The 25,254-nt window shown below is 42.7% G+C and overlaps 1 protein-coding gene across 3 annotated transcripts in view; it reads right to left on the bottom strand.

Annotated features, from left to right (window-relative positions):
• The window catches only part of Efcab11 (EF-hand calcium binding domain 11), a 136,856-nt gene that overhangs the window by 32,309 nt on the left and 79,293 nt on the right, over positions 1-25,254 (bottom strand). The window contains exon 6 of one of the 3 annotated variants that reach the window (XM_042692676.1): positions 7,326-7,764. The exons of 1 other annotated variant lie outside the window; for it this stretch is intronic. In XM_042692676.1, coding sequence (XP_042548610.1) covers positions 7,737-7,764 — 28 coding nt within the window. In that variant the 3' untranslated portion in view covers positions 7,326-7,736. Of the gene's footprint in view, positions 1-7,325; positions 7,765-7,827; positions 7,895-25,254 lie in introns of those variants that run through there. One more of the 3 variants, XM_042692675.1, reaches the window with a different exon arrangement.

Genomic DNA, 25,254 nt, shown 5'->3' with positions numbered 1-25,254 from the left:
AAATGAGCTCTTACGGTTTCTCCCTCTCACCCCGGCGGACTCCACTTGCAGCTAAGTCATTCATCACTTACAATGAGATGCGTGTACCCCTCGAAAAAGTTTGCTCCTTCTGGCAACTTTGGAGTCCAAGGCTTGAATTAGAAACCAACAGCTGGATTTGCATGCATAATTTGATAGTGACTGAGCACCTTTTATAGGCACGGAGGTTTTAATGACTAACAAGAGGCAGCCTAAGTCGGAATTCTGAGGAACACAACTTCCTTTAAGAGAAGAAGAGTTGAAAACTGGTCCTGAAAGCAGGAAGGACAGGGCTGTCAAAGGAAAGGAGCACGCTCAGAAGACAGGCTCAGAGGCTGATCCCCAAGAGATGGGCTGAAGTACCCACCGGCTTCAGCAACCCAAAGGTCACCGCCAAGGCAAGCCAGAGCAGTGTCTGCAGTTACTGGAGCAGAAACAAGATCACAGTGGATTTGAAGGGGATTTGGATCTAAGTAGAGAAGTGAATGCAGCTTAGGCATAAAGCTTTAGACAGAAAAGAGAATGGCAGAGTGGGATCTAGAGGAGGCAGAATACAAAGCTCTGGTGGGCAGATTTTCCGAGTGGGGGTTGGGGGAGACAGCACCCATGCCACATGGACAGGAGGGGTGTGGCCAATGGTGAATGCTCTGAAACAACCTCCATCTCCTCATCCATATTGCGCACGAAACAGGACGTCAGCAGTGCACAGTAAATCCGCTGAGGAGGCAGGTAGTCGAGGATACCTGGTGTTTTGATGCCTTCGATTTTCTTAGAGAAATTTTAGGAAGCAAAAGCCATTTTCTGAGAGTGGCAGGGAAGACTGAGGAGGAGGAGCCTGGAGAAAGTAGCAGAGAGATGAGAGAATTTCTGAGGGAAGATCTCCTTGCGAGAACGGAGGGATCCCTGGTCCCCAGGGCTCCAGCTGGGATGATGTATTGTACACCGTGTGTACTGCAGCTACTCGGCAACCTGCACATGTGGCAAGAAAGATAGAAAGCTGGGCTGATCTAAGGTTTGAGATGATGCCAGGGCCCTGTGGTGAGCTTGTGACAGGCACTGGTAAGAATAGGATGGACCATGGGCTCCAGGCTGGATAGGGAAAGAAGAGGGGGTATCTCAGAGTCTTAAAGTCTGAAAAAAAAAATCAAAGCAGACTAAGGGACTGGAGACCTGGGTCAAACCTACTTGAGTGTTACAGGATCTGCATTAGACCTGGACCATACATACATCGCCACTAGAACTTGTACTTTTTTTAAAAAAGGTAAACAGAGTAACTTTATTTGAAAATAAAAGCCATGAGAGAAAATAGCGAGACTCTCCATCTTGAGAGGAGTGCAAACAGGAGCCCAATGAAATCTTCTTGGAGAGCATCTATTATAGTAGACCCTACTTATGTGTGTGTGTGAGTATGCTGGTTCTAGGGCTTGAACTCTGGGTTTGGGCACTGCTCTTCAGTATTTTTTGCTCAAGGCTAGCACTCTACCACTTAAGCCACAGTTCCACTTCTGGCTTTTTTGGTAGTTAATTGGAGGTAAGAGTCTCGTGGATTTTCCTGGTTGGCTTCAAGCTGTGATCCTCAGGTCTCGGCCTCCTGAGTATTCGGGATTACAGGCATGCGTCACCAGCTCCCAGCTTAGATCTTGCATTTTTAAGGGCTCCACTTTGGTCCTTTGGCTACACCCCTCTCTAGAGAGCAAGGGGTTTATATGCTTCTCCTCTTAGACAATATTCCAGGTACCTGGGACTCTAAAATTACTCCCCCAAACAGCCTTGTGTACCCTTAGTTTCTGTTTCCCTCGAATAGCCTGCCAGCCTTTTGTAAACATTCCCTCCAATAAAATCTCCTGAATTTAAGTATCAGAATAACATTCTATTTTCTGCTAACTAAGAGGATGAATAGAAAAGGATACTAAGCTCATGATAGTAGTGCTGATTACAATTCTGTAGCTAGGCTATTGCGAAGAAAGCAGCAGATGACGGAAGTGTTAGAGATGAAGGTCACTAGCTGGAGAAACTTTAAGAACTGAAGATCTAAAGTACGGAGTGGCTTTGATGATGGCGGGGCTCTGAGGACCTAAGAGACACCGCTGACCCAGGAGGACATGGAGGGCAGGCAGTGAGAGAATGGTCACAAGAGCAGGTCTGTAGAAGAGTTGGCCACGATGCTCTCCCTGCCTGTGGAGGAGACCCCTCCCACAGGCCAGCTAGGAAATGCTCTCAGGGAGGAACCCTATTTTCAGTGGAAACACAGCAGCAGCTGCAATGTCTTACCGTCCAGGTCCGAATGTAGAAAGGGATTCCAGGACGCTCTCAAAAAATCTGGGATGGGAAAAGAGTAGCGGCTGAGGCAGAATACATCAGGACCCAAGTGGAATGGATAAGGGGCAACTGGAGAGAATGGAAGGGCTTCTGTTTCCAGCAAAGATGATGCGGCCAGGCCTGATGGGATTTGTAGACACTGAGGACAAGGGTCTTGCTGTTATTCTGTCACAGACTCAATGATTTCCAGGAGACTTCATTATATGAGTTAAGGAATGGGTCTCAGGCTTCTCTGAGATGACAATGGGAAAAATAAAAAAAGAAGAGAGAAGATATAGGGGGGAGCCAAGATGTGGAAAGGCTCAGCAAGCAGCTCAAATGGCCTTGTTCAATCCAAAGGCATCACGCAGTCCTGCCCTCTAGATTAGATCTGCTCAGCATTGCCTGCGCCTTTCTCCTTTATCAGGACTCTTGTACTATACTGCAGTCTATGCTATTATATATTCATCACTGGGTATTAAATCCATCAGGATTAGAAATCTAGGAAGATTACGACATAACACTAAAGTATATATCCGAAATAAACACCCAGGCCTTAAATGTTTAAATAAATATTTAAATATGTAGACAGTTACGAAAAGTCATACAACTGGAATCCAGTGTTATTGAATGACTTATCTATCAAAGCTACTTGAGAGATCTCCTTTGGTAGTTTCAACAGAGAAACTGTTTCATATGGTGCATGATTTAACTTTGCAGAAATAGATTGTGGAGGCCCATCAGCTGCTCCTCAAAAACAACTGCCTCCATTGTGTCTGCCTCACCATTTCCCTCGTGCTGAACACGGGGTGTTCCAAGGCTTGGGAGGCCTCTGTTTCCGTAACAACCGCTGAAGAACAACGATCAAACCCGGCAAGAATTGGCATCTGTCAGCTATGAATGTGGACCGTTAATTATGCGAGACAAATATGATGTATTCAAGAAAACAGTACTCATTCATTGGCCTTTTTCAAAAATGGAAAAGCACCACATTTAATTTGTGGTTCTGTGCATTTTGAATGGGTAACTCAATGAAGCAATAAATGTATTCCTAATGAATAGATTTTTCTACGTAGGGGCACTCTTGATGGCAATGGCATAACTGAAGATTTAACCTGGTGAATAGAAAAGGAAGTACGGAAACATATACCAATAATTTGAATTGGCCAGAAAATGATGTCTGGGTTTCTTTAAGAATCACTATGGGCGAGGGCTAAATTTTAGGTTGTAATGGAAATGCGGATGTGTAAAGAAATCCGATTGCTGTAATTAAATTACCAGTGTCTAAAGTCTGATACAGACTCAGCTCTCTGTATGTCCTCAACACCATGTCCCTCTATGCTGCTTCTCCTTGCTCCCAAACCCCCTGGCTCCCCTCCCAACACAGTACCCTGGGCACCATGGTACTTGCCTTTTGAATGAAACTATATTCCATCCTCCATTTTTTCAGCTAGTGCTCTTACCTCATGCTTTGACAGAACTTGGTTCCCTGTTGAAGACATGGCCTCCCTCCACCTTTCTCCCAGCTCCTTGGCCCTCCCGACTCTTCTGGAGCATCTCATCCTATTGATTTCCCCTTTCTGCTCATGAACATGCAGCCTTCTCTGTCTACTAGCTCCTTCTCGTAGAGACACAGTATTTGCAAATCACTCCATCTCTTCCTTTCTTCCTCCTTTCCACATCTGCCATTGCCACTCTTTCTCTGCCTCCTTTCTTTCTTATTTTTCAACCTGTGGGAGCCAACTAGTCCAGACCCACTGTGGTGCGGACAGTGAACACTCAACAACCATTTCTTTGTTGTTAAAAAAAAATTTCCTCAGATGCCAGGTACTGGTGGCTCACATTGTAATTCTAGCCATGCAAGAGGCTGAGATCTAAGGATTGCAGTTCAAAGCCAGGCTGGGCAGAAAAGTTGTGAGACTTTTAACTCCTATTAACCACCAGAAAACCAGAAGTAGATCCGTGGCTCAAAGTGGTAGAGCACTTGCCTCAGAAAAGCTCAGGAACTGTTTAAGCCCCATGACCAATAACAGTAACAACAACAACAAAACCCTCAGAATCATCAGAAGACTGAGTGATGGACCTATTTAATCCTAACCTCCTTCGTCCTCCTTTCTCAATCCTCTATTCCCTTGGCCTCATTGGGTTTTCTTAATTCTGTGGGATCTTTGTTTAGCCACCACTGCATGCTCTCCTTTCTTTGCTTATCCCTTGAATATTGGTACTGTCCAGGCGCTCTCTCTCTCTCTGACAGTCTGCTCTTCTGGTTTGGTTCTCTCTCTGTGAGCGCACTCATCTTTCAGTGATGATTTATATGTGGAGGACTCTCCAGTGGATGTCTCCAGTCCAGCTGTTCCTGCTTAGCATCAGAACCACATAACCAATGCTGACCGGGCAACTCTTCCCGTGTACCCCTTGGAAGGGAACCAAATGGGATTCCTCCTTCTGCCCTGGAAATCTGCACATCCTGTGTTCCTTCTGCCAGGGAGTGTTATCTGCCTTGATGCCTACCCTTCTTAATCACACCCAGTGTGCTGACCTGCCCTATACATCAGTATCTTTTAAGTCTACCTACATCACTCCGCCTTTCAGCCATACTGCAGCTAGGTCCCATCCTCTGTATTAGAGTCTTAGAGGGGCTCTCATCTAACTGCAAGCTAATGTCCCTCTCCTGCCTTCAAACCCTCCACACACCTATTTCCCCTAGAACAAGGCCCTTCTGGCTGCACCATCTGCTCTCCGTGTCACACCACCCATCCTCCATCCTGGGTTCTAGTTAAGCATCACTTCCTCATTTCTACAACCAGAGGATTTTACAGATGACTGCTCACCTGGTTCTAGTGCATGTATTAGTAGCCTGAATGACTCTTATTCAGCCTTTAAGAATCAGCAGACGCACTAATTCTTCTAGAAGTCTCCCCTGGGTTCCCTTATCACTTTGTGCTTCTCCCATGACCATACTTCACGAGAATTAGTTGTTTAATCGTAGACAACTCCTGACTCCCTGGGCAAGGCCCGTATCTGACCAGTCCAGCATACTCTGCCTTCTCTACCCCAGGCCAGGACGTATGCCCTACAGCTGAGGTGCTCAAAAATTTTGGCCTTGGGGCTCCTTTACATTCTTTTTTTTTTTTTTCCCCAGGGCTGAGGACTAAACCCAGGGCCTTGCGCGTGCCGGGCACCCTTCCGCTGGGCTAAACCCCCAGCCCCTCCTTTACATTCTTAAAAACTGACTGCAGGGGCTGGGAATGTGGCTTATTGCTTGCTTAGCATGCATGAAGCCCTGGGTTCGATTCCTTAGTACCATATAAACAGAAAAAGCTGGAAGTGACAATGTGGCTCAAGTGGTAGAGTGGTAGCCTTGAGCAAAAAAGAAGCTCAGGGACAGTGTCCAGGCCCTGAGTCCAAAGCCCCAGGCCCTGAGTCCAAAGCCCAAGACTGGCAGAAACACACACACACACACACACACACACACACACACACACACACACACACAAACATATAACTCCACAAAAACAACCTGTAACAAATTCTCTCTCTCTCCCTCCCTCCCTCCTATCCTCCCTTCTCTTCCCCCCTTCCTCCCTCCCTCCCCCCCTCCTCTCTCTTTCTCACTCTCCCTCTATATCTGACTGTCTTTCATGCCAGTACTGGGTCTTGCCTTGCACTCAGAGCCTAGGTATTGTCCCTTAGTGTTATCACTCAAGATTAGTACTCTACTACTTGAGCCATACTTCCACTTCTAGTTTTTGGTGGTTAATTAGAAAAGAGTTCTATGGACTTTGCTGCCCAGGCTGGCTTTAAACTATGATCTTCAAATTTCAGCCTCCTGAGTAACTAGGTTTATAGACATGAATCATCAGTGCCTGGCACAAGTTTCTTTTGATAAGGTTTGTATTTATCAAAATGTATCATACTGGAAATGAGTTAAAACTGGGGATGTTTTTTAATTTTTTTTTTTTTTTTTTTTGGTCATGGGGCTTGAACTCTGGGCCTGGGTGCTGTCCCTCAGCGCTTCAGCTCAAGGCTAGTGCTCTACCACTTGAGCTACAGTGCCACTTCCAGTGTTCTGGTGGTTTTATTGGAGATAAGAGTTTCATGACCTTTCCTGCCTGGGCTGGCTTTGAACTGCAATCCTCACATCTCAGCCTCCTGAGAAGCTAAGATTACAGACATGAGCCACCAGCGCCCAGCTTGTTTTTAAATATTCACTTCAAAACAACAATAAATCCACTGCATTTCAGCGCATTTTTATGAAAACTAATTTCACAAAACAAAAAAATAGCAAGAAGACTATCATGATTTTACATTTTTTAGGTCTTTAAAATATTGTGTAAGTATTGAAAATATTGCATAATAAATTATAGTTATATTTGCATAGCTGCTTCTAAATTCCCTTTGAGCAAATATGGTTATGATATGTAGCAAAAAGTATGGCCTTCCACAGATATATAGATGGAAACAGTATTTTAATAGTCTTTTGACATGATTGCAGATATTCTTGTCAAAGAGTATGGTATACTTGTTGGATATGGTGGTTCACCTTCTGCAATCCCAGCTACTTGAAAAGCACAGATTAGGAAAGTCCAGATTTGAAGCCACGCTGGACAAAAGTTAGTGAAATCCCATCTTCATAATGATAATAATAGTAATAATAACAATAATAAAACTAGGCATAGTGATACATGTCTGGAATCCCAGCTACATGGGGATCATGGCGAAGTAGAGTGTAGCCCAAGGCCAATCAGGGAAAAAGCGTATGACACATTATTTGAAAGCAAATAGCTTAAAGCAAAAAGGGCTGGGAGCGTGGCTTAAGTAGTAGAGTACCTGCCAAGCAAGGGCAAGGTACTGTAGTCAAACCTCAAAACTGAAAAACAAACAAAAAACACCTCACAATACTGTACACTTAATAAGTTACATTTCCTTTAAGGCTGGCTGCAATCAACACATGAAGCAGTATCAATTAACCTCTCATATTTTATTACATTATATGGATTTTTGTCAGTACTTTCCATGGATTTTTCACCTAACCAAGATGTGTAGCTTCTGTAACATCATACACTGGACATTGAAATATAGGTATTCATTCATGTTATAGATCTTCTAAATGCTAACACATTTCCTTACACAATATAAAAACATGCTGTTTGTTAATATCACTACTGAACTCATCACAAAAGTCTTTATTGAGAAACTGTCAAGTTCACCAGAGGAAATACAAGCTTCCCAAATTCTAATTATCACTTGAAAGCTCAAATTCTGTCATTGGCAACAAATTCTATCAGCTGTTTTTTTCCTTGAGATGACAGGCTTATTTCATTCACTTCTGAGAAAATGTCCACCAAATTACCATCGTCCGAGCCACGGCAGTCTGTCAGTCATGACAGTGCTCCGCTAAGGGGAGGCCGGCTGGGAGCTCACGAAGGCAATGCTGACACGGTTTTCCTGGAGATACACATGAGACCATGGAAGGTGATCAGAATGGCATATGAATACTCCAAAGATGAGCATTTGAGGAGCTAATCAATTTTTTTGTTTCATCCAAGACATTCTCATATGAAATGGAGCCTTCTTTCTGTGTGGGAAAGGGAAAAACTACAGTAGTTCGGTCCAACTGTCTTGACACGGCTCAATTCAGTGAAGTAACCCAGACAACTTTACCTGCTTCTGATTTTGTGCCATCCATGCAGATGCCAACAGAGGGGAGCAAGGTAAACATTATCTCCATGATAGGAAAAGGTTTTGGTTATACAAAGTCCACATGTACAGCATGTCTAGGAAGATAACTAACACCAGGAAGCCCATCTGTCACAAGCAATTTGGATCACGGGCCTCCTGATCTGAAATCTCTCTTGAGCATCTTCTGCATGGCTAATCCCACCCCCATTCTTCCCTCTCCGGCTGCCCAGTTGCTTCCTGTCGCTCTCCAACTTCCCATCCAACACATAGTTGTGGTTCAAGCCCAAGAGTTAACACCTAGGCCTTAATAAATATCTCTATGGAACTAAATTTTTCCAGCTTCACTTTTGTTTGTTAATTCTGGGACCTGTGTTTCTGCTCTCTGGCTTCAGGCCCCATGATCTGATCAAGAGCAAGGTAAGCTCTCCTTGGTATTTTGTTTTTCTGGACCACTGTGAGGTGACCTGCCAGGGTGCACCTCCCACTAGTACTGTCTTACAATGTGTGGGGGACAGAGGAGACAATGGGAAGGAGATTTATAGCAATTAGCCTTATAGCTATAAAGCTGCAGTGCTATAGAATTATAATGATCAGAATCAGTTTGTATCAACTGAGCAACTAGAGATTTGGAATCAATTAATATTGCTTAGGAACATATCTAGCTAGAATATAAAGTACAACTGTTTCTGTTGTCTTACAGCTTGTGAGACTAGGTGAAACAATCTTTCAGTCTAGGGAAAGAGTGAAAACAAGATTTCATCTGGTCAAGGGGCAGTTGCTGAAGTGAGTACACAGACTGACTGTAGTTGGCTGTGTGCTCATCCACTGCTATTCACACAGTACTTTCTGAATATGCATCTGGAGTCCATGCAAGGGGGAGACCTTGGCAAGAGCATTGTTTAATTAAAAAGTTGGACTTCGGTGTACACAGGACAAGTTAAACATATCATTTTCTGAAAATAGCTTTCAGCAAATAACAAACTAATTTAGAACCAGAGTAATATGATTTTCAAGTTACCTTATTAATTCATTTCTTAAATCATGAAAGAAGTTTCCTTCTCCTTGTACACTTTTTCCTATATCCCTTTTGTGAGTGTCTTGAATTTGGGTTTTCACATCGGTACAACTCCCTTGCACTCTAGCCAGCTGAGCTCCCTCATGGATTGTATGTGGGAAATAACCTCCCAATGGTTTAAGAATCAGATACAGAATGGAAAAATGTCCTGTGTGCCTTTCTTCAAGGAAAGCCCAGGAAGGTCTGGGAGACTTGGAAAAGATGTCTCATGCTGTCCCAACAGTGCAAGGCAGCACTGTGATGGAATTCTAGGAGATACCACAAGTCTCTGCTCTGTAGAAAAAGGCTGAAGATGGACAATAAGAAAGCAAAAGCCCATGAGGACTCCCCATTCTACTGGCAGGTCCCCGGGGCCAGGAATCCTCAGTGCAGCTACTCCCCTTCTTCACAAACAGGAACATACCTGGTCTCATGGCCACCGAGTAACAGTTCTTCATAGGATCTGGGCAATGCATGCACACTGGTCCAGATTAGAATATTGGTCCCATCACTTACAAGCCAGGTGACCTGAGGCTTAACCTCTCTAATCTTCAGAGACCTCGTGTATAAAATAGAGTCAGAAAGGAGACCCATTTTATGAACTTTTATTGTAAGACTGGAGAGAGATGGTCTGTATAAAGTGCTTAGCCAAATGCTGGTATGCAGTAAGTCTGAAATGACAGCATTACACTTCTGTAAGCACAAGCCATATGTTTCCTAGGAGAAGAAAGGAACCTGGGCCTTAGATATATTCTTAGATATATTTCTAGATTCCATGGCACTTTTTTTTTTCATTCTTCAAGACAGTATAGTTCACACCAGTTTTCTCTACTTTCTTGTGTGTGTGTGTGTGTGTGCGCGCACGTGCGCATACTGGGGCTTTTACTTGGCTTTTTCTTATAGCGATAAGAGACTGGACTCAGATTTGGCTGTCCAGGCTGGCTTCAAACTTTGATTCTCAGATCTCAGCCTTCTTAGTAGCTAGGCTTTGCTCTACTTTCTAATTGCCAATTTACCTCAGGGCCTGCCTCTGTCCCTACTATTTCATTCATACTGCCATCGTGAACTCTCCATGTTTGCATTATTGCCAAATCCAAGGGATCTTCAAGAGCTTACACGTAGCCATCTCCTGGTGGTGTTAAAGACTATGGATCATTCATTTGTTTTCTTCCTCCTCCTCCTCCTCTTCCTCCCCACTCCTTCTCCTTTTTTTTTGGGTCCGGTCGTGGGGCCTGTACTCTGGGCCTAGGTGCTGTCCCTCAGCTCTTCAGCTCAAGGCTAGCACTCTACCACTTGAGCCACAGTGCCACTTCCGGCTTTTTTTTTCTGTTTATGTGGTGCTGAGGAATTGAACCCAGGGCCTCATGCATGCAAGACAGGCACTCTACCACTGAGCCACCTTCCCAGCCTCTCCTTTTTTTTTTTTTTTGGTAGGTCATGGGGCCTGAACTCTGGGCCTGGGCACTGTCCCTCAGTTCTTCAGCTCAAGGGTAGCACTCTACCACTTAAGCCACAGCACCACTTTCAGCTTTTTCTGCTTTTATGGAGGAATCAAACCCAGGGCCTGATACATGCAAGGCAAGTACTCTATCACTGAGCTACCTTCCCAGTCTCCATTCACTTGTTTACTAAAGTCTTGTCTTTCAGCTACCAGTGATACAGGGCCACATCCTTGTTTCTGCTTTTTTCATTCTATAGATCTTCTTGTGTGACCTCAACATACCAACAATTTCAGGCACCAAAGACTTTGGGTCACCAGTTGATTCCATCTGGCTTGTCTGTCTGCAGAGGAGACCCTGCATGTACACTGCATGTAAGAGAGTGGATTCTAAAGGCAGACAAGCCTAGATTCCAGACACTTCCCTGTGCTTACCAGGTGTTTGGCTATGACAATATTCCTTGACTATTTATTTATGTCTTGGTGCTGGTTCTGGGGCTTGAACTCATGGCCTGGATGCTGTTTCTTAGCTTTTTTTTTTTTTTATTCAAAGCTAAAGCTCTCTCATTTGAGCATGCTTCTTTTTCCATCTTTTTGCTGGTTGAGTGGAGATTAAGAGTCTCATGGACTTTTCTTGACTCTCAGATCTCAGCCTCCTGAGAAGCTAGGAATAAAGGCATTAGCCACCTGTACCTGACCTTAACTTAGTTCAGATCACTTCTGTCCCAGGATGTCCGACCATACGCTTAGTTTTGAAGTTTTGATCTCACCTGCTCCCACTCCCATCATCCTTCACTCTCCATGACCCAGACTTAGCACACATCTTCCTGTTCCTCCTCTCTCTTGGCCTGTGTCCCAGCATTCCTTCTACCACAATGTCCATAGCTCCACCCCCCCTGTGTCTGCCAGGATGGCTCCTCTTCCTCAGCTTCCAGCTTGAGCATGGGACTAAATGTCCAACAATGGGAATTAGGTTGGGATAGTTCCAACAGCCAACAACTGACAGATTGCTTAGACAGACAATGCTGGGTTTAAGACATATGTTTCATAATCCTATTTTGGTAGGGAAGAATGAATATATACTCAGAAAAGGATTTAAAAAGTTAGTCTAGAGGTTTCAGCAGTGATTTCTGAAATGTAAATGGGATTGAAGCTTGTTTGCTTGTCTCTATAGCTTCTGTAATAAACATTGCTTCTGTAACTAACACTCCCCCTCCCTTATTTTCAGTATGATACTTTGTTTTACCTGGGCATTTTAGTGGTTCATTAATACAATAGATTTAGACAAGGATGACTGGTACAGAAAAAGCAACTTGGAAAGTAACATGAAGTAAGTAATAAGTAGTAAAAAAATAAGTACTACTTAAGAACATGAAAATGGTCACATGCTATAAAAAATGAGCAGGACAGAGAAAACAAATACTCAAGAGATTAACTTTCAACCAATGTGTGATTTCAGCAAGATTATTGGGTTCTACAGTGCTGGTACTAGGGCTTCAACTTTGGGTCTTGCGCCTGCTTGGCTTTCTTGCTCACAGTTGGTGCCCTATCACCCAAGCCACATTTCCACATCTGGGATTTACTACATTGTATTTTCCTGAATTCAATGTTATTATTAACTTTACCTTCTTCTTTTTTTGTCGGTCATGGGGCTTGACCTCTGGGTTTGGGCGCTGTCCCTCAGCTCTTCAGCTCAAGGCAAGTGCTCTACCACTTGAGCCACAGCACCACTTCCGGTTTTCTAGTGGTTTTATTGGAGATAAGAGTGTCACAGACTTTCCTGCCTGGGCTGGCTTTGAACCACGATCCTCAGATCTCAGCCTCCTGAGTAGCTAGGATTACAGGCATGAGCCACTGGCGCCTGGCTAACTTTACCTTCTTGACAACTGATTTTCTCTTTGCCACATTAGGAAAACAACTGAACTCCTCAGAGCACATCGCTCCTTTCTTCTGATCACGGATCTACCTACCTTGCCACAGGTCCTCTTTCTTTGTACCTTCCCAACAGTCATGTGTCTTTGTTCTGGTAAAGCAACTCTGTGGCTCTGGAGCTGTCACGTAGTTTCAGTTTTCTATGCCTTTGCATTTGTGTTCTCTTAAATGCCTCTTAGCCACATGCATGTGGCACATCTACTTGCACTGATACAGTGTGATTAGCATCATCTTCGAGTATAGCACCAGTACAAGTTCCACCTGCTTTATGGACCTGGATGTGTTTTCTTTGCCTGGTCCATTCTAAGCATCTCACATTGTGTGCTCTGTACATCAATATCATTTTTTTTTGTGATGTAGCAAGTTGCAAGAGAGTGTTTTGAGGGGTGATGCTGGGATTTGAACTCAAGGCCTTCTACTTGCTTGGTGGGCACTTTACCACTTGAGCCACAACTCCACAGAAGATGCCAACATTTCAGGCTCCACCACAATACCTGTTGAATTAGAAACTCCGAGAATAGGACCAGAAAGATGTTCAATGTCCTCGCTCTACTCACCTCCCCTTGGTAAAATATGAGCCATTCTTTCCCAAACTCTACAGGTGATTCTTCTGCATCTAAAGTTTGAGAGGCATTGGTATACGGGCCAAGAATTGGTCACTACTGCCAGAATGCATTGACAAACAATTGGGACACTCCTTAATGTTATTTTTTTTTAAATCCAGTCCTTCCAATCTTTGGCTTTTGTACATGTAAACTCAGATTTCATATACATAGAAAATAACCAGTCATGTCAAAAATGTCCAGAGAAGCTCTATTTAATTGTTGGCTCCCTGAAGAACATTTAACTTCCTCTTCTAAAAGGAGGATATAAACACTAGACTTCATTTGACAGGGCTTTACTTATTCCTGGTTCTTTGTTTCCTAACATCTTGAGATTCCTTAAAACTAAGTTTGTGTTATAATAACTCCTCATTTGGGATGGGAAATGTGGGCCCATATCTTGCCTAGGACCACAGTGTAGTTTAGTGGTGGAGGAAGGGGGGGAGGGGTTATGGATTTAGCCTGAACACCCTCCAAATTTCAATCTGCTACTCAATGTTCTTTTTTACCTGGAGTTTTATCACAGGAATTAACTTGAGGTAGAGACCAGGGTGGGCTCCACCCAACACTCTATTTTGTGATGAGACTGTTTAAAGTACAAAACTCCTTACCCTCTAGCCTCATGGCCTGAAGGACATTCTTATTGGGCCAGAAATGATTTGTTGGCTTTGTAACATAGGCGGCCTTTTTACATCTCCTTCTGTAGCGGCTGAAATCTTGGCCCAACTCCAAATGCCCCACTTGGGTTTTGTTCAGGAACGATTTCTTCCAGCTGCTTTATTTGTTCCACAATTACATGTATGAGCTTCCAGAATGTGCAAGATCACAAGTCAAATGAAAGGCTTCAGTTCTCAGTTTGCATAAAGAGATAAAATTTGAAACCAAGGAAAACAACAAAACTTGGCTAAATGAAGGGCTAAGTATAAATGAGACAATAGTATTCCCACTAAAAGGTCAGCACAGGCTAACATGCTGAAGGAAAACAGACCCTGCAGAGAAATCATGGGATTGTTGTACTGCATTTATGGTCAGTCACACTAGCAAAAGGGGGTCTTGGCTTCTCCTGAAGCACTCACAACTTGAGGGCTCAGAGAAAGGAAAAGCACATTGGTATCTGACAAGAAAAAAGACAAAAGTGGCAATATAATACAGGGTTCCTTAGTGGAAGAATTGGAAGGGAATATCTAAAAGTAAATTTGGGCACTTATGATCGGCCATGGTCTTGGGAACCATGATCCAAAGATTGTTGGTGAATACAGTCATAATGTTCAACATATATATGTGAAAATGGAACCAGGTAGGAGGTGAATGGGTAGAGTTGGGAGACACGGGGGAGAAAGATGGCGGAAGTGATATTCATTAAGATGCATTGTATTCATGCACTGATATACTAGATGGAAAATTCTTCATACAAAGATAATTTAAAGATAGAATGTTAAAAAAATGAAGAGTGCTGGATACTGGTAGCCCATGCCTATAATCCTAGCTACTAAAGAGACTGAGATCTGAGGATCACAGTTCAAAGGGAGCCAGAGCAGGAAAGTCTGTGAACCTCATATCTCCAATTAACTATCACAAAGCTACAAAGAGCTGTGGCTCTAGTAATAGAGCACTAGCCTTGAACAAAAGAGGTAAGGGGCAGTGTCCAGACCCTGTGTTCAAACCCAAGGATTAGCACCAAGAGAGAGAGGGAGAGAGAGAAAGAGAGAGAGAGAGAAAGAGAGAGAGAGAGAGAGAGAGAGAGAGCCAAATTGTATCATCAAATGCCAAAAGGGACTTTAGATACTTTTCTTAAGCAAAAATCTGAGATTAGTCTTATGAATGTCAACATACATACTGGAAAGTATTTAACATGGATGGAGATCTGTCATCACTTGGGCCTCACATACATAGACACATCTTTTGACTATGGTGAGAGCACAGTGGTTGGTATATTGTAAATGGGCTAACTGTTGTATATAAGGAAAATCAAAGGCAAGGAAGCCTTCAGAAGACTGGGTATAAACAGTGAAGATGCTCCATCAGAAGCAATCTGAACCAAGAGCCAACAGTTTATTTCAAAGTCTCTTCGTAAGAGGGAAATACACACAGTCATGGAACCTGTTGGACCCCTTGGATCTCTCAGATCCCCCAGCTGCTAGAAATCCCCTGCTGCCACTTCATAGCTTTCAGTCAAAGGCAATGACCTTGCTCCTCCTGCTCAAGGTTATGCCCCTCTCCCTGGAATGTCTCTGGTCAACAGAAAACAGGGAAAATTGCGGAAGTCTCTACCTCAGAGTGTGTTTAGGTATTTAATTTTAAACTGCACACACACACACACACACACACACACACACACACACACACACACACACACACACATTTTCCTCCCTTTGGGATTTGGATCTATGAGGAGTTTGAGGGCTGGTCTACTGAAAGCAGACCTTGTTCTCTGCCATGCATAGACACCTAAAATATATGAGTTGGAACTGCTTATTGTGCTTTCCTATAAAATTTTTTTTAAACCCTTAAAGACCACTGAAACATAATGCAGACAGGGAATACCTCTGGATACTTTATTCCTGTTCCCAATCTTGAAATGTTATCTTACCCATAGCTAAAGTGGTAGAATCCATAGTGACATAAATGTATCACCTTGACTCATATGTGCACAGTCACATTAAGTACTCCTGTAGTGTATATACACAACACAATTGTTTATCCCCAGGTTCACACCCAGTACACAACTAAAGCTCTGGACCCATTAAACAATCGCTTCCCGGTTTTACTTTCTCTCCTGCCCCTGGCAGCTGCCATGCAGCTTCTGGTCTCCGTGAATTTGACTATCCTGGGAACTTTACCTTAGTCATCTGTTAACTCTTACCCAAACTCCCAAGTTAACATTTGCAGAAGAAAAGCAGCTGGCTTTGGCACTTATACTTCATCTGCTTGCCTAAGAGTTAAGTACAATTTATGATCATCATAATAATGAGTTCAACTGATATAAATAGATTGGGAATAAACATCAACAAGAAACACGAACAGGTTTAGGTTGATGTGGAAATGCATGAGCATACTAAAAAGGTGCCTGTCACAAGTATTCAGTTTGCTGTGGATGTTCTCAAGAAAGCCTGGCATAGCAGCTGGAAGTTCCCTTTAATCTGGGGAACTAGTTAAGAACTCTTCTCATATAAAAAAGGTCACCAGCATTGAATGCAGACCAATGTGCCAGACTCTATGCTACACCATGTGTATAACCCACATAGAGACAACTATTATCATCACCCTCATTTCCTCCTCCTCCCCCTCCCCTTCTTCTTCCTCTTTTTCTTCTTCTTCTCCTTCTTCTCTGGTTAGTTGTGGGGCCTGAACTCAGGGTCAAGGCTAGTGCTTTACCATTTTGAGCCACAGATCCACTTTCAGTTTTTGAGTCGTTAATCAGAGGTAATAGTCTCACAGGGACTTTCCTGACAGGGCTGGCTTTGAACTGTGATCCTCAGATCTCACCCTCTTGAATAGCTAGGATGACAGGAATGAGCCACTGGCACCCAGCTCTTCATTTTCTTTTAAGAGACAGTGTCTAGCTATGTTGCTCAGGCTGGCCCTAAACTCCTAGGCCCAAGAAATCCCCTGGCCTCAGCCTCCTTAGTAGTTAGTATTACACACAGCAGCTACCCTGCCCAGCCCACAATCCTTATTTCATATACAGGATACCTACACAGAGATTAAACAATTTATCCAGGGTGACACTAGGCTGAAGTTTCCAACTCAGTGTGACTCCAAGGCTTGTCTCTACTTTACCTGCCACACTGGTTCCAAAAATGAGTATTAGAATAAAAAAGGTCTCACAAGAATAAAAATGCAAAAATGAGTCTTTGTTTTCCATTGGCATCATACAAAATGACAAAATATGTCACAGCTAGTGTTTTTTAAGATGAATTTCACACACAATGGATGCACTTAAATCCTCACAACAACAGAAAGTAGGTTGTATAGTCTGCAATTGTTATTTGTTTACACAAGAATGATTTCAGCTAATTAAAGACAGAATAGTGAGGCGATATTTGTAAGGAAGAAGTAAAGCCAGGCATCTTAATTATGCTCCCAGAGTACCACAAAAAAGAGGATAAGCTGCAAATAAAAAATAGGAACTTTCAGACTGCAATAAATGCTAAATGTGTCACATCTTAAGATAACTCTGAATAGACACAGAGGCAGAGAGAAAATTTTAAATAATTCAGAGCCAGAAAGCAAGTGACTAATCGGGGAGATCTCATGACAACTATCTGTGGAAACACCCATGGAAAAGCCAAACTACAGTTCTATTAGAAAATAAAGCCCAAAGCCAAGTGCCACTGGCTCATAGCTATAATCCTAGCTACTCAGGGCTGAGATCTGAGGATCAACTGGGGCAACTGGGGCAGGAAAGTCTGTGAGACTGTGGGAAGGTGGCTCAGTGGTAGAGCGCTTGCCTTGCATGCCTGAGGCCCTGGGTTCCATTCCTCAGCACCACATAAGCAAAAAGAAAAAAGCCGGAAGTGGCGCTGTGGCTCAAGTGGTAGAACACTCGCCTTGAGCTGAAGAGCTGAGGGACAGCGCCCAGGCCCAGAGTTCAGGCCCCACGACCGGACCCAAAAAAAAAAAAAAAAAACTACCAAAAAAAAAAAATCTAGAAGTGGAGCTGTAGCCCAAGTGGTAGAGTGCTAGCCTTGAGCAAAAAAGCTCAGGGACAGCACTCAGACCTAGAGTTCAAGCCCCAGGCCCGGCACACACAACACATACATATACACACATATGCAGACATATATATATATATATATACATATATATATGTATATATATATACACACACACACACACACACACACACACACACACATATAGCATTACCTACATGGGTTTGATCACAGAAACTAATATTCTCCAAACAATGCAAAACAAATGCATGAATGTGTGGTTCGCTATTAAAAAGAAATAAAGTTAGATTTCAAAAGCAATTAAAAGGCAGGCATTAAGATTGCCAAATGATCATCAGAAGCAAGCTCTGTGGAGTAGCCTGGAGAAGCCATGGGAAGATATCCTCATCTTAAAGGATTATGTCCACTAGTGACCTCTGTTGCTCATTGTTTCAGGACACGAGATATAAAAACAGCAGCAGAGATCCCAAGAGGGCAGCTCCTAACCAGGAAAGGCTGCCTGCATCTTCCTGCTCCTTCCTCCATCAATGTTTCATGAACTAACATCATTAGACACCAGCTGTGCTCATCAGACTTTCATCGCTGTGACAAATACCTGAGAGAAACAACTTAAAAAGAAGACAGGCTTTATTCTGGCTCATGGTTTCTGAGGTTTCAGTCCATGATTGGCTACTGGGTCCATTGTTTTTGGCCACGCAGACAAAGAACAATGTCATGGCAGGGAGGACATGACAGCCAAGATGCAGAGATATAGAGGTGGAGATGGAGAGAAAGAGAGAGAGAGAGAGAGAGAGACATATAGACACACACAGAGAGAAAAAGAGATGCAGAGAGAGAAATGAAGAGAGAGATGGAGAGACAGGGATGGAGACAGATGGAGAGAGAGAAAAATGGAGAGCGAGAGATGGAGAAATGGAGAGGGAAGGAAGTAGGGAGGGAGAGAAATGGAGAAAGATGGAAGGAGAAATAGGAAGAGATAAAGGGAGGGAAAGAGGGAGAGGAGGATGGGAGAAAGGGGAGGAGGGGGAGGGGTAGGATACCCTTCAACCGTATAACTCCAATGACTTACTTTCTCCAATGAGGCCCCACTTCTCACCACCTCACAATAATGCCAGCAAATTATGAATCCATCAGTGGATGAACTCAGTGGTTGTGTCAGAGCCCTCATGATTGAATCACTTTTCAATGACTAGATCTACAAGCTGGGATCCAATTTTTCATTATTTGAGTCTTTTGGGGGAGGGCTCCCCTTCCCATCCATACCATAACACATGCCTAAGATCCGGACGCTGACCCTGAGATCTTGGGAACCTTCTTACCTCAACACCCTTATACCCATTATGATACAGAACACCTGTAACTGTTCTATACTTAAAATACACCTGCCATGTTGACATTACCACCAGCCCAACACCTGTTTCTCCTTTTATGTCCCTTGTCATACTGAATGAAGCCACGATTCACTCAGAGGCACAGACCAGAGGCCTAGGATTCACCCTGAACTCTGCCATATCCCTCCTGTCTCATTCTGCCTCACCACAGGCCAGTGAGTACAGAAAGCAAGCATCATTTGAACACATCTGCTCACATAGGCTTTGTCTTTCTTTTTATTGTGATTAGGAGCTCCCAAGAGTTTGGCCAAGGGGTCTGACATACAAGCTCAATTATTGAGCTCCAACTTCAAATTTAAATACCATGTTCAATTTCCAAGGTAGAATCATTAGAAAAATGAATAAGAAAAAGAGGTTTTCTTTTTCCTTGAGCATTTTAAATACTGGAAAATTGTAGTATGCTGTTTAGAGGAAGACGAACACTGATTAACATCAAAAATTCTTTTTTGTTGGTGAATAGTCCAGCTAGTTGTCCAGCTTTCTTTTTTCCTTTTCATAAAAAAAAAAAAAAAAAAAAAAGATGGGCCAGGCGCCAGTGGCTCATGCCTGTAAGCCTAGCTACTCAGGAGGCTGAGATCTGAGGATCATGGTTCAAAGCCATCCTGGGAAGGAAAGTCCATGAGACTCTTATCTCCAATAAAAATCACCAGAAACCTGGAAGTGGTGCTGTGGCTCAAGTGGTAGAGTGCTCACCTTGAGCTGAAGGGCTGGGGGACTACGCCCAGACCCAGAGTTCAACCCCCAAGACCCACCGAATAAGAGACGATCTGGAGGCCTCACCCAGCAGTAGAACACTTACCTAGCAACCATGATACCCTGAGTTTAAACCTCAGTTCTGCCAAGAAGGAAAAAAATATATAATACAACATGATGTTATGGGCTATCTATCTATCTATTCATTGAACAAATGTTTCATTTGATTGTGTGATTTGATTTACATCTCCCCATTTCCTATTGTACCCCATCCCACTTCTGATAGCCTTTGTTTTATTCTCTATCTCTAAATACCTGACTTCTTTCTTTTTTTAGAGTTCACATATGAGTGAGATCGTGTCGTACTCTTCTTTCTGTGACTGGCTCATCTCACCTACACAATGCTCTCCAGACCCATGCACAGTATAGAAAATGGCAGGACTGCATTCTTTTCGAAGGCTTAATAATATTCCTTCTGTGGACATACACACCACAGTTTATTCTACCAGTGGACATGTAAGTGGTGATAAGGGACTGTGAGTAATGCTGCCATGAACATGGGAACATTGGTGAGGTGATGATTTCATTTCCTGAAGAATACATTAGTTAAATTTCTCTACCTTTCTCCCGACTGTTTTCCATAATGGTTGCACCACCCTTCATTCCCACCAACAGTGCATAAGTTTGCTCTTCTTCACACCATCACTGCTGGAAATCACTGACTTTCTGACAACAGCCCTCCAAATGGGGTGAGATGGTATGTCAGTGGTTCTGACTTGTATTTCTCTGACATCATTCTATGGACTTTATGGCCATTTTGTGTCCTTTTGGCATGTCTACTCAGGTGCTTCCTTTGCCCATTTCATTTGTTTTTCTACTCCCGTTTGTAGATGGTCTTTATAAATTTTGAATGTCAATCCAGATCTATGGCTTGCAAAAACCAGCTTAATTTCAAGGATGCTTTGATCCAATCAAAGACTTCCTCGTGATAGTCTCTTAAACTGTAATGATACATTCTGGGCAAACCCAGAAACACCTCCTAAGTAATTTCTCCAGCTTGAGATCTACAAGGATGGGGCTTTCCTTCCAACAGTACCTTCCTGGCAGCATCTGATTTGAAGTAGCAAGAGAGATATGAGTTTGAATCCAAAACTTACTAATTGTGGGGTTATAGTCAAGTCACCACTCCTCTCACTGTTAGCTTACTTTCAGAGAAAAAAGAAGGTAATGCTGTTAACATATGGGCTTCTTAAATTCAATAGCAAATGATACTAATAAATAAGGGCTAGGTATTGCTCTAGACATCTGAAATTCCAACAGACAAGACATAGCTTTGTCCTTTAGCTCTCCTAGTAGGGCTGGCAGATACAGACCAAAACTTGTAACAGCATGACAAGATATACACTAAGATCAAGTTGCATGAAAGCAGAGAGGCTGATGGGACTGAAGGTGCAGGCAAGAACCAAAATGAACCAGCCTGATGCCTGGTTCATGTAATAAACATCTTTTTGTTGATTTCTTTGCCACCTTCCTCCCCCAAAGTCCTGGGTTTACAGCTGCTTGTTAGTGACCTGGTCTTTCTCTTGTGTCTCTGAAAGCTCATATTTCATACTGACAATGAAATGTCTGATGGTCTCAGGTTCTGTCTTTTGGTAGAAACTCTAGTTTACCTGTCTTTTGCAGATCAGGAATTCCTTGTGCCTGCTCTTATAATCATACAAACAAGAACCTTATGCAATTGATATTCATGGACTCATTTGGAAACTGGACAGATTGCTTAAAAGGTTCCCCAACTACCTCTCCTTCATTAAGGTTTTGCAGAAAGGCTAAATCCTGAATGGTAGGCTAGACAGGAAAAGTTTGTAGTCTGGAACACAGACAGAAAAAAAATGACATCTTTTGATTCTAACACTTCATGTATTTTACCACTGTAGCTCATTATCTTAGACAAGAGAATAAAAACAAAGTAGACACTAGGAGTAATAAAGTGGAACCCAGAAAGTCTGGTATACGATTTCTAGTCATGGATAAAGAAGTAAACAAATGATTTGGGTCATAGATGCTTTAGATCCTGGGCAGAACAGCTGAGGTAGTGGACAGTGTTTTACATTAGAATTTCTGGATGTCTGAAACTATAGCCATAGATTCTTTTAAAAAAATGTTTGTATGATCTTTAAGCCGTTTTACAAAGGAGTTGTCACTTCACAAAGCAGTTTAAGAAGAGAATACGTCTCAGTCGCTGTGACTGCTTTCCTCATCCCACCCCCCCAAATCCACCCTTTCCTCCAATTTTCTTAATTGTGGAGGATATGCATGGAATATTATGATTGCATTCTCACCCTTTTCTCTCTTCATTCATCGATTCCCCTCTTGATCCTCCCACTTTTGAGTACTTGTTTCCTGGTGTTTAATTTTGTTGGAATATGACTTCACTTTTTTAAAGAATTACATCATCTGAGCTTTCTCCTTAATCTAACATAGTTCAGTTAGTATAGTAGATTTGTGTTTGCTTGTATACCACCCTGGAGTGTTTGTTTATATATTTCTAAATTAATTCTAGCTTCTACTTCCATATATCAGAGAAGTGGGTTTGTTTCTTTTGTCCATTGTGGGGCTTGAACTCAGGGCCTGGGTGCTGTCCCTGAGCTCCTTTGCTCAAGGCTAGTAAGCTATTACTTTGAGCAACAGCACCACTTCTGGTTTTCTGGTGCTTAATTGGAGATAAAAGTTTCACAGACTTTTTTTCTCAGACTGGCTTTGAATTGTAATCCTCAGATATCAGCCTCCTGAGTAGCTGGGATTACAATGTATGCCATGGGTACCCAGCTGAGAAATAGATTCTTTATGCTCTTCCCTTTAAAAGGAATGTACTTACATCCCTAAATGTGGACACAGGGCTTCCTTGAGGCTATCTCTCTTAGATCATTTACCTTTTGGAGAAACCCACCCACCAGCCTGAGAAGACACTAAGCAGCCCTAAAAAGCAGGCCATGGTCAACCAGGCATGCATCGGAGACTAATCCTCCAGCCCCAGGCATGCCTGAGAGACAGGAACTAGGATGATCGAACTCAGCATGTCCAGATCCATGCCCTTCAGATAAATGGGAGATACCCAACACTTATTATTTTAACTAGCTAAGGAGCAGGGCAATTAGTTATTTAGTGATAGATAACAGGCTATCAGGGTATCAGCCATAGGTGTTTTTTGTTTTTGTTTTTTGGTTAATCATGGGGCCTGAACTCTGGGCCTGGGCACTGTCCCTCAGCTCTTCAGCTCAAGGCTAGCATTCTACCACTTAAGCCATAGTGCCACTTGGCTTTTTCTGTTTATGTGGTGCTGAGGAATTGAACCCAGGGCTTCATGCATGCAAGGCAAGCACTCTACCACTGAGCCACCTTCCAGCCCCAGCCATAGGTTTTTGTATTCTCAAAAAACAGTTCTTTCAGCCAGGCACCAGTGGCTCACAACTATAATTCTAGATACTCAGGAAGCTGAGATAGAAGAATCAGGGGTCAGAGCCAGTCCAGGCAGACAAATCCAAGAGACCCTTATCTCCAAATAATCATCAAAAGGCTGAAAGTAGAGATGTGGCTCAAATGGCAGAGGACCAACATTGAGTGAAAAAACTAAGTGAATGTTAGGCCCTGAGTTCAAGCCCCACTACACACACACACACACACACACACACACACACACACACACCCTCTTAATTTCTTCTCATGGAACTGAAAAATACAATATATATAGCAATGAAGTGGAAGACACATTATGACCTCACCTCAAGAGACTAGAGTTTAAAACACTAGATTTACATGATAACAAAGTGTGTGTTCTTCTTAAGCAGCAGTTTCAAACAAGGTCAATGGCAAGGTTGTGATAATGAAAGCAAGTAACTTCTCAGAAAGCTACAAAAATTAGGCAAAAAAAAAAGAGGAAAGCTATCATCATTAGATTAAAATCAGAGCTGTTTTTGCTAGAACTGGATGCCTAAATAATTTATTTCCTTTATTAAAAAACAAAATTTTATATGGATGGTGAGAATTATTCTTTAAAGGTCCAAGGTGTTAAATCTGTAAACAGAAGAAAGGGTATTTTATTCACAAACACTTTGTGTATATCTAATTCCTGCCAGAAATTACCCTAGGCCTAGAGAATAAGATGACAGAAATGATTCTGGATCTTTCAGTTTCCCTCTGTAAAGAGGGAAACTAGTGCTTCTCACAGGGACATGACCTGTGTATAGGCTCATTTCTAGGAGGCTGAACACCAGAGTGGGAGGTGCGGTGTCTGGGTGCACATGATACTAAAATCATAATTCATTCTGAGGCTTCACCAGAGAGCTGGCAAGGAGGTCGACACCACAGCATAAGCCATTCACTCTACCATCAATACTTACTGAGCACCCAACCCGTACCAGGGGTATGAGCTATTGAGGATACACTCTGGGCCCCAAAGCAGGTAACATGGTAGAAAAATAGCAGAGGCAGCCAGACAAGGGGAGAGGGGAGGACGGAGGCCACACCCAGGCAGATGTACAGGTGAGGAACACCCCAGTACGTCTTTATTTGTTTATTTATTTGTTTATTGCCAGGCCTGGGGCTTGAACTCAGGGCCTGGGCACTGTCCCTGAGCTTCTTTTGCTCAAAGCTAGCGCTCTACCACTTGAGCCACAGTGCCACTTCCAGTTTTTTCTGTTTATGTGGTACTGAGGAATGGAACCCAGGGCTTCATGCATGCTAGGCAAGCACTTTGCCACTAAGCCACATACTCAGCCGCCAGTGTATCTTTATTTTTTATTATTAGCTTTTTATTTTTTATTTTTAAATAAGTCTTTAATTGTGAAAAGTACTGTATAGAGGGGTTACAATTACATGAGCAAGGTGATGAGTACATTTCTTATCAAGCATTGTTGCCTCCTCCTTTGTTTTTCCCCTACCATCCCTTCCTTTCCATCTCCACAACTACACTCCCCCCTCCCCAGTATATCTTTAAATAAAGAATCATACCATGTGGTTGGCTTGATTAGTAAATGAAAGAATTAGTGTTAGTCATGGATTCTAAGATTTTTTTTTCTTTATTTGAAAGAGATCTAATTGCCCCTTTAATACAATCTTCCCATTTCATAGCTGAGAAACTCTAGAAGCTGCCCTCTTATATTCATACAGTGAAGAAGAGAACAGCACTTTGGTGCTGTGAATCCTGTTCTAATAGGCTTTTTCCTTGGTTCATTCCTCTTAGGTCTAAAAGATGTCTTTAAGAACCAGGACAAGGCCAAAGTATATTTCTCAATCGATTCTAGAAAGCTTGTGTCATTACAACAGGCTACTGTCTCAGGGCCCATCAATCTAGGGCTTTTTTTTTTTTTTGAAAAGATATAATCAACTGAGAAAAAAATAAGGCAGATATGAAAAATGAAAAATGTCTTTGAAGCGACTGTAGTTGTTACTGCTGGAAAATGTTTGAATTTCA

This window comes from Dipodomys spectabilis, unplaced genomic scaffold (assembly GCF_019054845.1).
Source record: "Dipodomys spectabilis isolate Male_0828 unplaced genomic scaffold, ASM1905484v1 ptg000157l, whole genome shotgun sequence".
Taxonomy (NCBI): domain Eukaryota; kingdom Metazoa; phylum Chordata; class Mammalia; order Rodentia; family Heteromyidae; genus Dipodomys; species Dipodomys spectabilis.
The sequence above is the reverse complement of the archived record's forward strand: the minus strand, read 5'-3'. Positions and strand labels throughout refer to the sequence as shown.